This window comes from Nicotiana sylvestris, chromosome 2 (assembly GCF_000393655.2).
Source record: "Nicotiana sylvestris chromosome 2, ASM39365v2, whole genome shotgun sequence".
Lineage (NCBI taxonomy): Eukaryota > Viridiplantae > Streptophyta > Magnoliopsida > Solanales > Solanaceae > Nicotiana > Nicotiana sylvestris.
The window spans coordinates 134,506,081-134,519,547 of NC_091058.1; the positions used below are offsets into that span (position 1 = coordinate 134,506,081).

Below are 13,467 nucleotides of genomic sequence, written 5' to 3' on the forward strand. Positions count from 1 at the left end.
CTTTGGTGGAGTTAGGTGGTCGTTTGGTGTGAGGTGAAGAAGCAACAACTGGAATGGGTCTTCGACTGTCTGCTTAGCGTGTTCAAGCGTTCTAGAAGAAGAAGCTTGGTGTCGTTGGTTTCAGAGAAATTAGGGTGGGGTCCTGGGCTTGGATTTAGGAACAATAGGTTATTTTTTGGCTAAGGGAAATTGAGTTTATGTGGAAGATTCAAATTTGGGCCAAATTCTAGCCCAAGATCTTAGTCCTATTCTACAAATAGCATAAAATCTATACTATAAAATTTAAAACTAGTTCTAATGAGTAATATTATAATGTGAAACTATTGTTGGTATTTTTTCAAATTTCATACTAAAAATAAAAATAAAAATGGGATTAGATTAAAATCATCGAAAATTAAAATAATATTACCACCAAATATACTAATATTCTTGAAAATAAAGTGGAACTATTTTTGTATTTTTGACTTTTATGAAAGGTAGGTAAACTAAAAGTAACTAGATAAAATATCAATTAGCTAAATAAAAGAAAATATTTATGTAATTTTTATTTTTGTGATAAAATAAAGTAAAAGAGTCGAAACTAGTTAAAATAGCAATATTAGACCTAACCTAAATATTTAAATGCTAAAATGTATAAAATCTCGGGAATTGTAAAAAATTACATGTCTACAGCTGCCCCTCTTTGACTGGAAACATAAAGAGTTTTCAGACAAAGAACGACGAGACAGGTTTTTTGACCCGATCATTATTTATAGAGACCAAAAACTAAAAGAAAAGAGAATGTGACCAAATCTTGGTATCTGAGCTGCCTACATATCCTTGGCTATAAAGGAATCAGTCCACGTGTAGTTTAGAATTAGGAAGAGTGATGAAGTATACCGAGGTGGAGAGCCGATTAAGGTGTCGTCGAGGTTCCGATCCGCGGTTTCTGCCATTACATCAAAAATAAAAGGAAAAATTACAGCAAAAATAAAAGAAAAACACAAGATCCTATCTACTTCTTGTCTTGAAAAACTAATACCCGGTTCAAAAATTCATCTCTTGGAAAAGAACCGATGGCCAAAGAAAAACCAAGGGGATTATTGCCTAATAGGTTACATTTACTAACTACTCAAGGCTAAGAAAAAATTTTTGTGCTTTTCTGAGGACCTTAATCCCTCAAGAAAACTGTCTAGGAGATCCATCATCGGGAAAAGTCCAATTTTCTATTTATTTTTTTTAAACAAAAACTCTACACTAAGAACAACTACTAAGCTACGCTAGCACAGAAACTCACCCAAACAATCTCCTCACCTCACACTTAAAATTGTGCAATGTCTTCAATGCACACTGTAAATAACAAGAGAGTAAAAGAGACTCCCTGGTAGGCCAAAGGCCGAAGAAATAGCAGCTCACGAGGTACTCAGACTTCCCCAGGCATCGTCCTTTGTGTGGCATCCCACACTTAGTTCTCACCATCTAACTCGCTTTTGCACCCTTCCAATGGCTGTGCTTCCTATTCTTATAATCCTACAAAACAAAAGCAAATACTACAACAATAATAAGGAAAAACAACTAAAAGAAAACAGTAAAGATGGGTTGCCTCCCAACAAGTGTCTGATTTAATGTCGCGGCACGACACTGCTACTCTGTTCAGGCTGGGCGCTTTCTCTTCTTCTTTCTCCCATTAAGCCTAGCCTTTTTACTCACTCTCAGAAGGTCTCCTCTTTCATCTCTAGCTCTTTTCTCAATCATCCTTACACACTCAGCTTGCAACACCACTTCCTCCAATTCAGTTGTCCCATCCGAATCACTATAATTCGCATAAGGACTTTGTTTTATCCCCTTCAGTTCTACCGCAGCAATCATGCACAAGTCCTCATAATTCTTAGGGAGATTAAGTTCCTTGTACACATTAAAAGTGATTTCCTCGTCGCTAACTCTCATCTTCAAATTCCCTTCCCTAACATCAATAAGTGCTCCACCAGTAGCTAAAAATGGTCGCCCCATAATAATAGGTACTTCCTCATCTGCCTCATAATCAAGAACAATAAAATCAGCAGGAAGAATAAACTTTCCCACTCGAACTAACACATCCTCAATAATTCCTTCTGGCATAACTAGTGATCTATCAGCCAACTGCAAAGTGATTGTAGAAGGTTTAAGCACCCCAAATCCAAGTTGCTTGAACAAAGAGGATGGCATCAAATTTATACTAGCCCTTAAATCACACAGGGCTCTACCAATATCTTGTTTCCCGAGAGACAGAGGAATTGTGAAACACCCAAGATCCTTCAACTTAAGAGGAAGTTTACTCTGAAATCTAGTACTGCACTCTTTAGTAAGTGCAACTGTTTCAAACTCTATATGTCTTCGCTTGTTTGCCAAAATATCCCTAAGATACCTTGCATACTTAGTCACTTCCTGCAAAATTTCTACCAACGGCAAATTCACACGCACTTGGCTCAAAATATCTAAGAATTTCTTGTACATAGCATCATCTTTTTGCTTTTGAAGTCTTTGTGGAAATGGAGGTGGTGGCCTTGTCACAATTTCTGGCTTTTCTTTCTTATTCTCCTCGACGGGTTTAAGAACTAATTCTCCTTCAGGTCTAGTTGTATACTTCTTTTTCTCTGTAACTTCTTCTAATTTTTCCATTTCTCAAGGTAACCACATTGACTTGAGCCTTAGGATTAGGCTCAGTATCACTCGGGAGAGCTCTAGCAGGTCTAGTATTTTGATTTGCTGCTAACTGCCCTATTTGCCTCTTAAGATTTCTAAAATCGGTCCTGAGCTGTTGATTTTCAAGCAACAACTTCTTCAGCAAGTCATTCGTACTCTCTTCTGTTTGTTGGGGTGGGTTCTGAGGTTGATTGAAATTTCCTTAGGGTCTATAATGATTTTGATGCAGCTAATTTGCACCCCATGAGAAGTTGGGATGATTCTTCCAATTTGGGTTGTAAGTGTTCTCATATTGTGCATTCAGATTCATTGAACCTCTGCTCTGTTGCCCCACATAGTATATAGATTCAGGATTCGTGGGGCACATGTCACTCATATGACTGTCACCACATAGTTTGCAGCAAATAGACATTTGTTGTACATGTTGCATCTGTTGTGTTTGTTGCATTGTCATTTTATTCATCTGATTTACTAATTTTGCTATATCGGCTATCATGGCTGAGACGTCATCAAGCTCAATCAACCCGACTGCCTTCTGTTTAATTGCCCTTCGTGAATCCCCATCTCCTTGCCAATTATGATCATTAGTAGTGAAGTTATTTAGCAAGAGTTGGATTTCACTGTACGGTCTAGCCATGCAACTACCCCCACAAGATGAATCAAGAGTCATCTTTGATGCATTATCTAGCCCATCAACAAAAGTGTGACCCAATACATCATCAGTCTGACAATGATGTGGGCAGTCTCTGAGTAGCTTCTTGTATCTTTCCCACGCTTGACGAAGTGTCTCATCATCCCGTTGTTCGAACCCAAGAATCTGACTCCTCAATGACTTTGTCTTCTTAGTGGGGAAAAACTTGATTAAGAATTTCCTTGCTAGATCATCCCAAGTGTGGATTGAGTTCGCGGGCTCCTTTTGCAACCATTCCTTAGCTTCCTCCAGCAGTGAAAATGGGAAAAGTGTCAGCCTGACATAGTCCTTGGAAACGTTCGGATAATTGTAAGTGTCCGTAATTTCCAAGAAATTCTGAATGTGCCTCTGCGGGTCTTCATGAGATAGACCCACATATTTCCCTGTGGACTGAATTAGTTTTACCATGTACTATTTGAGTTCAAAATGCCCTGTGATCTCAGGCTTCACAAAAGCCTGAGTCATATTAGCAAGATTGGGCCTTGCAGCTTCAATCACAGCACATTCTGCGTTACATGCCATCTTTATTGGCTATGGTTGTACTATAATGTCCAACTCTCCTTCTATTCTAGTTCTATTTTTGACTTCCCTCCTCACTCTGTGAAGTGTTAATTCAATTTCAGGATCCAGAGGAAGGAGATTGTTTGCGCTTCTACTCCTCCGCTTTCAAGAGAATAGTATGTGTTAACACAAACCAGGTAAACTGAAAATTTAAGCTTGAACAAAAAATTAATAAAAGCTTAACTCGGTCAAGTAGCTAATTTCTAAGTCCCCGGCTACGGCGCCAAACACTTGTTGTGGCCAAACGCACTCACACAAGTGCACGTGATCGTCAAGTAATAAAGTAGTGAGTAGAGTATCGTTCCCACGAAGACTTGTAATTAACTATAGACTGATTCAAACTCAATTAACTTATTGATTCAAGAGATTTTTCACAAAATATAGAAGTAACTACTTTACTACCTAAAACTATCAAGCAATGAATTAACTAGAAATCAATCGAACAAATAGCAATTTTGAATAACAATCAGTAGGAGAGAATATTCCAGGGTCACAGGTCAACTAACAATCGTGTTGCATTCTTGGCTTAAAATGACTAATTAATTTATCTAAATTGTTGATTGACAGGGTTGATATTGCTCATAGGAATCTATCAAATCCTTACTCGCCTATTCAAGCTAACTTAATACCTATATGTCTATGGAATTAAGATTAACAAAAATGCATTTATACTTCCTGTATTTCAACCAAGCAAGACAATTAGGTATATGTCTATCCTAATTGTGAATCCGTTCCCCGATGCCCGGGTTCATGAACTTGCTCTATTTAATTCTATATGCAATCTAGAATTCCCACTTTCGAGTTCAACTCTAGATTTGTAGATAGTATTTCACTGTTAGCTACTCAGCAAAATAATTGAGAACAGAATTAAATAAACAAACCAATATAATAAAACCAACTTCGTCAAATTAAACTTCAAACATCAACATTCATGTTTCACCCATGACCCTAGAACAATAGATTTCTTAGCCACGCATGCTCATAGTAACAATTTCAAGTAATTCCCAAGAATACATAAAAATCAATAAAAGAAGGAAAAAGTAAGAACTCAAGACGAATTTCGTGGTTCCCAAGCTTTGTCGTGGCTTTTTCTCCTCTCCCAATATGTTAGATGACTTAAAAGAGGTGTTTTTGGCTTATATATTGCGTACAAAAGTCGTGGGCCAAAGTTCTCCTAATCCTAGTCCGAATCTGCTTCAAGGATTGATGTTGGGATGGATACTTCGCATCCACCTCGTCCTCCGCTTCTCAGCTTTGCATACTAGGGTGGATGCAGCATCCACCCTATGTTCCTCCATCTCAGCTTTGCCCAGGTGCGGATGCTATGGGGATGCTATGGGCCAACTTTACTGCTAAGGGGTGCACCAAGTAACCTTCTTCCCAAGGTTGGATGCGACGCATTCACCCTCTTCTCCTATAGTTGGAGCATCTTTTCTTCATATTTTTGCACTCCAAACACCCTAAATGATCACACACAATTCCATTAGTCATAAACCCAATAATTAAACCATGTTGGGCATTTCTAACACCAAATAGCATCAAAAAGTGGTTAAAACATGGGCAAAGTAACATCAAAACATATAGAAATATACCCAACATCAGTAATAAAATCAGGAAGGAACATCGAAAGAAATTGACACTCTTATTGCAACATCCACGAAATTGGATATAGATGAACCTGGTTCATCTATTGATCAGAAGTTGTATAGGGGAATGATTGGTTCTCTTTTGTATCTTACTGCTAGCAGACTTGACATTGTTTTCAGTATAGGTCTTTGTGCTCGATTTCAGGCAAATCCAAAGATGTCCCACTTAACTGTTGTCAAGAGAATATTGAGATACTTGAAAGGCACCAATAAATTTTGCCTTTTGGTATCCAAAAGGTAGTAATTTTAACCTAGTGGGATATGCTAATTATGCAGGGTTCCTTGTGGATAGGAAGAGCACCTCAGGTATGGCACACTTCCTTTGTTCATGTCTTGTGTCATGGGCTACTAAAAAGCAAAATTCAGTGGCCTTATCTACTGCTGAAGCGGAGTATGTTGTTGCTGCTTTATGTTAGGCTCAATTGTTGTGGATCAAACAGCAATTATTGAACTTTGGAATTGATGTTGGTTTCATCCCTATTTTTTGTGATAACACTAGTGCTATTAGTATGACAAAGAACCCGGTTCTTCATAAGATAACTAAGCACATAGATGTTAGGCACTATTTTTTGAGGGACAACTATGAGAAAGGTTTGATCAATGTGGAGTTTTGTGCTACTGACAAGCAAATTGCTGACATCTTCACAAAAGCCTTAGGTAGAGATCACTTTGAGAGGAACAGGTTGAAATTAGGGTTAAACCAAAAAAATGAAAACATTGAAAAAATTTGATTAGAAAGTATGTAAATTGTGTATAATTAGATTAAATCTTGCTTAGTCTCATACTTTCCATAGTATACTCTTGTGCCATGTGTTAAAATGACTCATTAATCTCTAATGATATTTTCTCTATTTTGGCAAATTTAGACTTACACAAGAGAATTATCAGTGAAGAAAGTGGTTCATCAAGATAACACGGTATGTTTTCTACACTTTGCATAATTTGAAATAACTATATTTGAATCATGAGCAGAGTTCTACCAAATACCAAAGTTCTTTTGAACTTATCTGTTACAAGTGAACCAGTTACGTTCAAGACTCCTGACCATATTAAACCACTTAGATTCTTTTAAGTCTGCTACTCAGGGGTAAGAAAGTGGTTCTTCCGAAACTGAACAGGTATCTTCTGATTCTAAAGTTTCTCCTGAGACAATTTCTAAAGTTGCTACAAATTTTAAGAATATATTTTTAGGATCTATAGCAGGTGTTGAGACTACAGAATCTGGAGAAGTTGGTGGTAAAAACAAAAAAGACAAAAAGGAGAGTAAGGGTGCTAGGAGTACTGTGAGGGGAAAGGGGACAAGAGTGGCTAATTCTTCACCCACTCCTATGAGTTTAACCAAAGACGCGGGTGCAATGGTTGTTTGGGGATATGAACCTGGTTCATCTGTAGAGGAAACTCTCGCAAACCTGCTGAAGAAAGTGATTGAAATCTATAATCCAGCTTTTTGATAGAGTTATCAATGGCACCAAAGCTCATACCATTCCCTATGACATCATTCTCACAACTGTGCTTGCATATTTCAATGTATATATGGAAAAGTAGGAGGTTAGTACAAGCATGAATCATTTTTGGGTTAATACTCTGGTTGCTTACGATTATGAAGTCAATGTCACTCATAAAGAACCTAGTTCATCCAAAAGGTACCAGTGAATAGCAAGGTCAGAGCCTTGGTGCAAGAAATGGTGCTAAGGATGCTGAGATTGAAAGGCTGAAGAAGAGGTTGGTTGAGGTGGAGACTAAGAGAGATACTCTCATAACTGAGCTAGCAAGAGAAAAAGAGAAGAATGATGGCATTCTTCAAGGTATGCTGAAACTCCTCCAATTCAAAAACCAAGCACCTAGTTCTTCACAGCCTTAACTTCCTAGCCTAGTGTAGATTAACCAATGACCATATGGGGACATTTTGTTTATTTTGCTCATGTTTTCTGTATTTTTATTTGTTCTTATGCTTTGTAGTATAATCTTATCAATCATCAATGAAATTCACTGTTTTTGCTCTAACTGATTGTTTATATTTCTTTGATGGTTAAAATTCTTAGCTTTGATCTATGATGATTAATCCATGTTTGCATTTGAAGTAGCCCTAGTGGCCATGAGTAAGTTTTAAAATCTAGTTATCTCACATTTTTTATGCAACTTTTCGATGATGCCAAAAGGAGAAAAAAGGTTGTGCTTTAAATAAGTGTTGTTTAGCTTTGAACAAATAATGTTTGTAACCTAATATACCTGGTCCTTGATGATAAGTGATAAAAAGAAAAAATGTTTCAAACATTGTGTTGATGTTGAGCTGAGTAAAAACAAGGCCTAAGCTTATGAAAAGCACAGAGTTTGTCATCATCAAAAAGGGGAAATTTGTTGGCCTAAGTAAAGGTTAGTTTTGAAAACTGACAAAGGAACTCAGGCATGAACTAGGTCCATCTCTTGTGTGCATAGAAACGGGCAGATTCGAGCATGTGGGATGTACGTGAAGTAGATAAGCTTAAATTGGTATATTTAGTATCTCCTGATCGTAAAGGTTGCACAATTGATAAGGAGAAGGACTCCTTAATCAAAGAGAACACTATCCAAGATAGGGAAGGAGTTAGAAGTTGAAATCAACTAGAACTCTTCCTCCAAGGCAGAGTAGTATTAGAATTCTAGTTATTTCTTCATCTACCAACTCTATAAATTGCAGGATGTTCTCACTTTACAAGTGTTGCACAAAAATGCAGAAGTTAAACGTGAATTGAGAGCAAAATAGCAAGGCTTTTTGCAAGTAGTTCGTGTGTGATTCAAGTGTGCAAACCTGAAGCTACATGAACCAGATTGAAGAACCAGCTCCATAAAGAGTTTTATGTGTCTTTCTTTATTTCTAGTTCAATTGTAGTAGGTGTATTCATATTGTACCTTTCAGCTTTATCTAAAAGCAATTGTAATAAGTACTTTGAGTATTCAAGTTAGAGTTAACTTGAAGTAATCACAATAGTTAGAGGTTGGTTGCTACAACGGGATTAGAGGTAATCCTTAGGTTTACAAAGTGTTTTGTAAATGCTGTTTTGGCTCAGTGATTTAGTAAAGTATTGGGGAAAATTCTACTGAGTAGTAGGTCGTGGTTTTTTTCACCTTTTGAGCCGGGTGTTTTCCACGTAAAAATACTTGTGTTCTTTACTTTCTACATTTATTATTCCATAATAGTAGTAGAAGGAACACATGCTCTCCCCAATCATAAGCAACCACAATTGATATGTGAGGCCATCAATGAACCTTCTAATCCTCTCCCTATCAGTGGGAACCAACTAAACTGCATGACGAGCCAACTCTGAAAACCTCATCTCGTACTAAGTCATATACATGCCCTCCGAACGTAGCTGCTCAAACTGTCTGCGCAGCTCCTCTGTGCTAGACTACGGTACGAACTTCTCCTAGAAAAGAACAGAGAACTCCTGCCATGTAAGTAGTGTTGCACTGACCGGCTTGCGCCTCTCATAAGCCTCCCACCATCTGAAGGCATCCCAGTAAACTTAAAAGTAGTGAAAGAGACCTCACTGGTCTCCACCAAAATACCTGTCGTGCGAAGAATCTACTGGCACTTATCCAAGAAGCCCTAGGCATCCTCTGACTCAACCCCGCTAAATTATGGAGGCTGGAGCCTCCCAAATCTCACCAATATCCTCTGCTCATCATCAGTTTGAGCCTAGGCAGCTACAACTGGCTGGGGTGGTGACACCGCTGTGTCTGAAGTCCTTCAAGACTGGTGCACACAGTCAAAATCTGAGCCAAATCCTCCTGAAGGCATGGAATCATGATGGGCACAACTGGTGCTTGAGCTAGCCCCACTATCTCAATTGTATCTGGTACCTGCTCCTGAGCTGGAGCGACTGATGGGTTTGTAGGTGTTGCTCTAGAAGATGTACGAGCTCCACCCTTGCCCCTGATGCGGCCCGTACTGCAACTTTACACTCTCACGGCCCTAGATGGCGGTACTGGTGGCTGCCCATCTTGTCTGGTAGCATGTGTCCTCACCATCTGTGAGAGAATAAAATAACAGAAGTTTAGTTACCAAAATCAACAAATTCGCACGACAAGAATACAAGAATGTGAAGTTTCCTAAGAGTTCGGTAGCCTCTCGAAGATAAGTGCAGACGTCTCTGTACCGATCCGCAAGACTATACTAAACCTGCTCATGACACGTGCGACCTATGTAAACTAGGCTCTGATACCAACTTGTCACGACCCAAAACCAACCCGTCGTGATGGCGCCTATCATAGAACTAGGCAAGCCGACTACTCAGACATTCCCAACACTCTAAAGCTTTGAAAGATACAGAAGCAGTTAAATTTAAGGAAAACCTTTTAAAAACAGAATGAGAAATCACAACTCAATATAAAATCTCTCCCAAAATTGGGGCATCACCGAGTACATGAGCATCTATATAGGGATATAGTCTAATACAACGTCTAGAGAATAAAACTGAAACATAAAATGAAGATAAAGGAAGAGAGTCAAGGTCTATGCATGCCAAGAATCTACCTCGATAATCTCTGAAGATCCGGACTCCACAACTCAACAGCCACCGTGACCGGAAGCACCTGGATATGCATACGAGGTGTAGGTTGTAGCGTGAGTATAACCAACTCAATAAGTAATAGATCTAACCTTTGGCCTTAAAGTGGTGATGAACTCAGCATGTATAGTTCAATATAGAAATAACATTACAGAAATATAGGCATGCTTTCAAGTTCAATAGTTAAATTAAATACAAGTGAGATGGATAAATTCTGAATGATATGGGGAATATAACCTCTTTACATCTACATGTCAATGCACATGTTGTATGTGATGCACCATGTTGAAAGCCTCGTATACTCACACTCTCAAAATACTCAATCACTCAGTACTATATATGGCCAATCCAGTCCAAGGGAGATCCATCCCATATACATATACATCAACTGACAATCAGTCATTCGGTATTGTATAAGGCCAATGTAGCCCAAGGGAAGATCCATCCCCAGAAATAAATGATTCGAACAAGATCCATGTCCAGGAAAGATCCATCCCTCAATATAAATCAACTGCGCTCACTGGGATTGTATACAGACTCCGGAGGGGGTCCTTCAGCCAAGCACTATCATAAGCCAGATCCAAGCATAAATCAATAAAATATGTTGCGGCGTGTAGCCCGGTCCCATAAATGTCAATGATAATCAGGCCTTCGACCTCACTCAGTCATCAATCTCTCCAATCTCTCTCTCGGGCTCAAAATATCGTAAAACTAGCCCAAAAATGATGATATGATATAGCAATAAATAGCAATGGAGATTGATATATGATATGCAATGAATAAATATGACTGAGTACGAAATTTCAATGTAATCAATGAGTTAACAGCAAGAAACGGCCACTATGGGTCCCAACAGTAACATCATATAGCCCAAACATGATTTCTAGCATGATTGGTAGCTCAATTGCTTTAGCACATAATGAAAACATGGATATCAACAAGATAAATCCACTATACAATTCCATGGAATCGACCAGGTCACAGCTCTCACGGTGCACGACCACACGCCCGTCACTTGGCACGTGCATCACCTCAACACCAATCATATACACATAATTCAGGGTTTTGAACCGCGCAAAGTTTAGAAGTGTTACTTACCTCAGACAGTGCAAACCTCTACTCCAACACACCCTTACCTGGTAAAACGGCCTTTGAATGCCTCGAATCTAGCCACAAACAATTCAATACAATCAATACGAGCTAGAGGAATCAATTCCATAAGAAAATACTAAGCTCTAAATCTAAAATCAAAAGGTCAATTTAAAAGTCGATCCTTGGGCCCACATCTCGAAATCGGGTAAAAAATCACAAAATCAAAACGCTCATTCGATAACGAGTCCACCCGTACAAAAATTACAAAAATCCGATACTAAAATTTTGATCAAAACCTCAAAAATTAGCCTAAGAACTTTTCTCCACTTTTCACAATTTTTCATCCCAAATCACAAATTTAACAATGAAATCAAAGCCATAATCATGGAAATTAACCAAAATTAGGTAAGAATCACTTACCCCAATCACTCACGTGAAAATATCTCTAAAAATCGCCTACCACCAAGCTCCCAAAATCAATTTTGTGTTATGAATTCAAACCCTCGTTTTGAAATATTTAAAGTTTTGCCTAGTTATCCTTCATGGCGAACGCGACCATTTTCCCGCGTTCACGTAGCACAAAATTGTCTTCCCCTCTAGCTTACCTTGCGTGAACGCAGAGACCACCACGCGAACGCGTACCACAGGTTTCTCCAACCTACGCGATCGCGTCTCACCTCATGCGATCGCGAAACACAAACGCGTGATACCCAGTTGCAACCTCACCTCTTCGCAAACACGGCAATGCCTACGCGTTTCGCGACGTACAAGTTAGCCAAACCTAAGCCAACACGTACCATCACTCGCGAACGCATAGGGAAAAATCACCACTGTCCCAAACAAGCCTACGCGATCGCGGACCTATCCACGCTATCGCGTATAAGGAAACCAGGTACAGACACCATAAAATCTTCAGCCATAACATCAAGTCCAAATTCGATATGTTAACCATCCGAAACTCACCCGAGACCCCCGGGACCTCAACCAAACATACCATCAAGTTCCAAAACATCATGCGAACTTAGTCGAGCCCTCAAATCACATCAAACAACATCAAAAATACGAATCGCACCCCAATTCAAGCCTATTGAAACTAAGGAAATTCTAACTTCTACAAACGATGTCGAAACCTATCAAATCACGTCCGATGGATCCCAGTATTTCCACAAAAGTCACAAATTACACCACGAACCTACTCTAACTCCCGGAGCCCCAATCCGAGCCCGGTAACCACAAAGACCACTCTCGGTCAAACTTCCAAATTTTCAACTTTTGTCATTTCAAGCCTAATTCCACTACGGACCTCCAAATCACAATACAGACTCGCTCCTAAATCTAAAATCACCCAACAGAGCTAACGAAACCATTCAAACTCTATTCCGAAGTCGTTTATATATAAGTCAACATCCGCTCAACCTTTTCAACTTAAGCTTTCAACCTTGAGACTAAGTATCTCAATTCATTTCGAAATCCCTCCGGGCCCGAACCGACTACCCCGACAAGTCACATAACAGCTATTAAACATAAATTAAGTAGTAAAAAGGGGGAATGGGGCTACAACCCTCAAAATGATCGGTCGGGTCATTACATTTATCAATTACAGTACAATACCATACAGTCAAACCAAATAATAAAATATTATTAAATAAAATTAAATGATACAATCTATCCAAATATTATATACTAAAAATAATACAATACATTATGAAATTGTGGGTAACAACCATCCAAACCTGTTATGGCACAAAAGATAAATTTATAGTAAAATATATACATGAAATAAATTTATGTATTACGCAGTATAATTTTACAGTGAGGGACTGACATTATGACGGTGTCTCTACATACGACATCTCGTGTTATATCAAATCAATTAGTTTAATTTACTAAATTAAAAATTAATACAAAAAATACATACTAACACTTAATGTTAATGATAAATATGCATATAAAATTTGTTTAATTTTATATAAATACTTGGTGCAGATAAGTAGGTTGTGTTCATTTAGAGGAAAAGATTGATTTTCTACTATATTTGATTTTAATTAATTTTTGTGGTTTCGACTATTTTTTCCTTAAACGTGTCACGATTTTATTACCATTTTTGAAGAAGCTACAATTGAAGAAGGAGGGTGTATCCATGCTTTATTTAAAAGAGTAGATAGAGATAAACAGCCAGTAGTAAAATAACCTACTTCCCTTAAAACAAAATAGCAAAATGTGGCAATAAAGCTAGTATAATAAGAGGGCGCATATACAAACTTACTTG

The 13,467-nt window shown here is 38.3% G+C and overlaps 2 protein-coding genes across 2 annotated transcripts; both read right to left on the reverse strand.

Annotated features, from left to right (window-relative positions):
• Positions 1–1,632: 1,632 nt before the first annotated feature.
• LOC104224963 (uncharacterized) lies at positions 1,633–2,637 on the reverse strand. Its single transcript, XM_009776700.1, has one exon. It carries the CDS (start codon positions 2,635–2,637, stop codon positions 1,633–1,635), a length of 1,005 nt encoding a protein of 334 aa, XP_009775002.1.
• A 253-nt stretch (positions 2,638–2,890) lies between these two features.
• Positions 2,891–3,760, reverse strand: LOC138885632 (uncharacterized). The gene has a single exon (XM_070166601.1). The coding sequence runs from the start codon at positions 3,758–3,760 to the stop codon at positions 2,891–2,893; it is 870 nt and encodes a 289-aa protein (XP_070022702.1).
• Between the last annotated feature and the right edge of the window lie 9,707 nt (positions 3,761–13,467).

What these genes read in the sequence shown, in the direction of transcription:
- LOC104224963 (XM_009776700.1), bottom strand. Translation starts at nt 2,637, where the DNA reads ATGGAAAAATTAGAAGAAGTTACAGAGAAAAAGAAGTATACAACTAGA.
- LOC138885632 (XM_070166601.1), bottom strand. Translation starts at nt 3,760, where the DNA reads ATGGTAAAACTAATTCAGTCCACAGGGAAATATGTGGGTCTATCTCAT.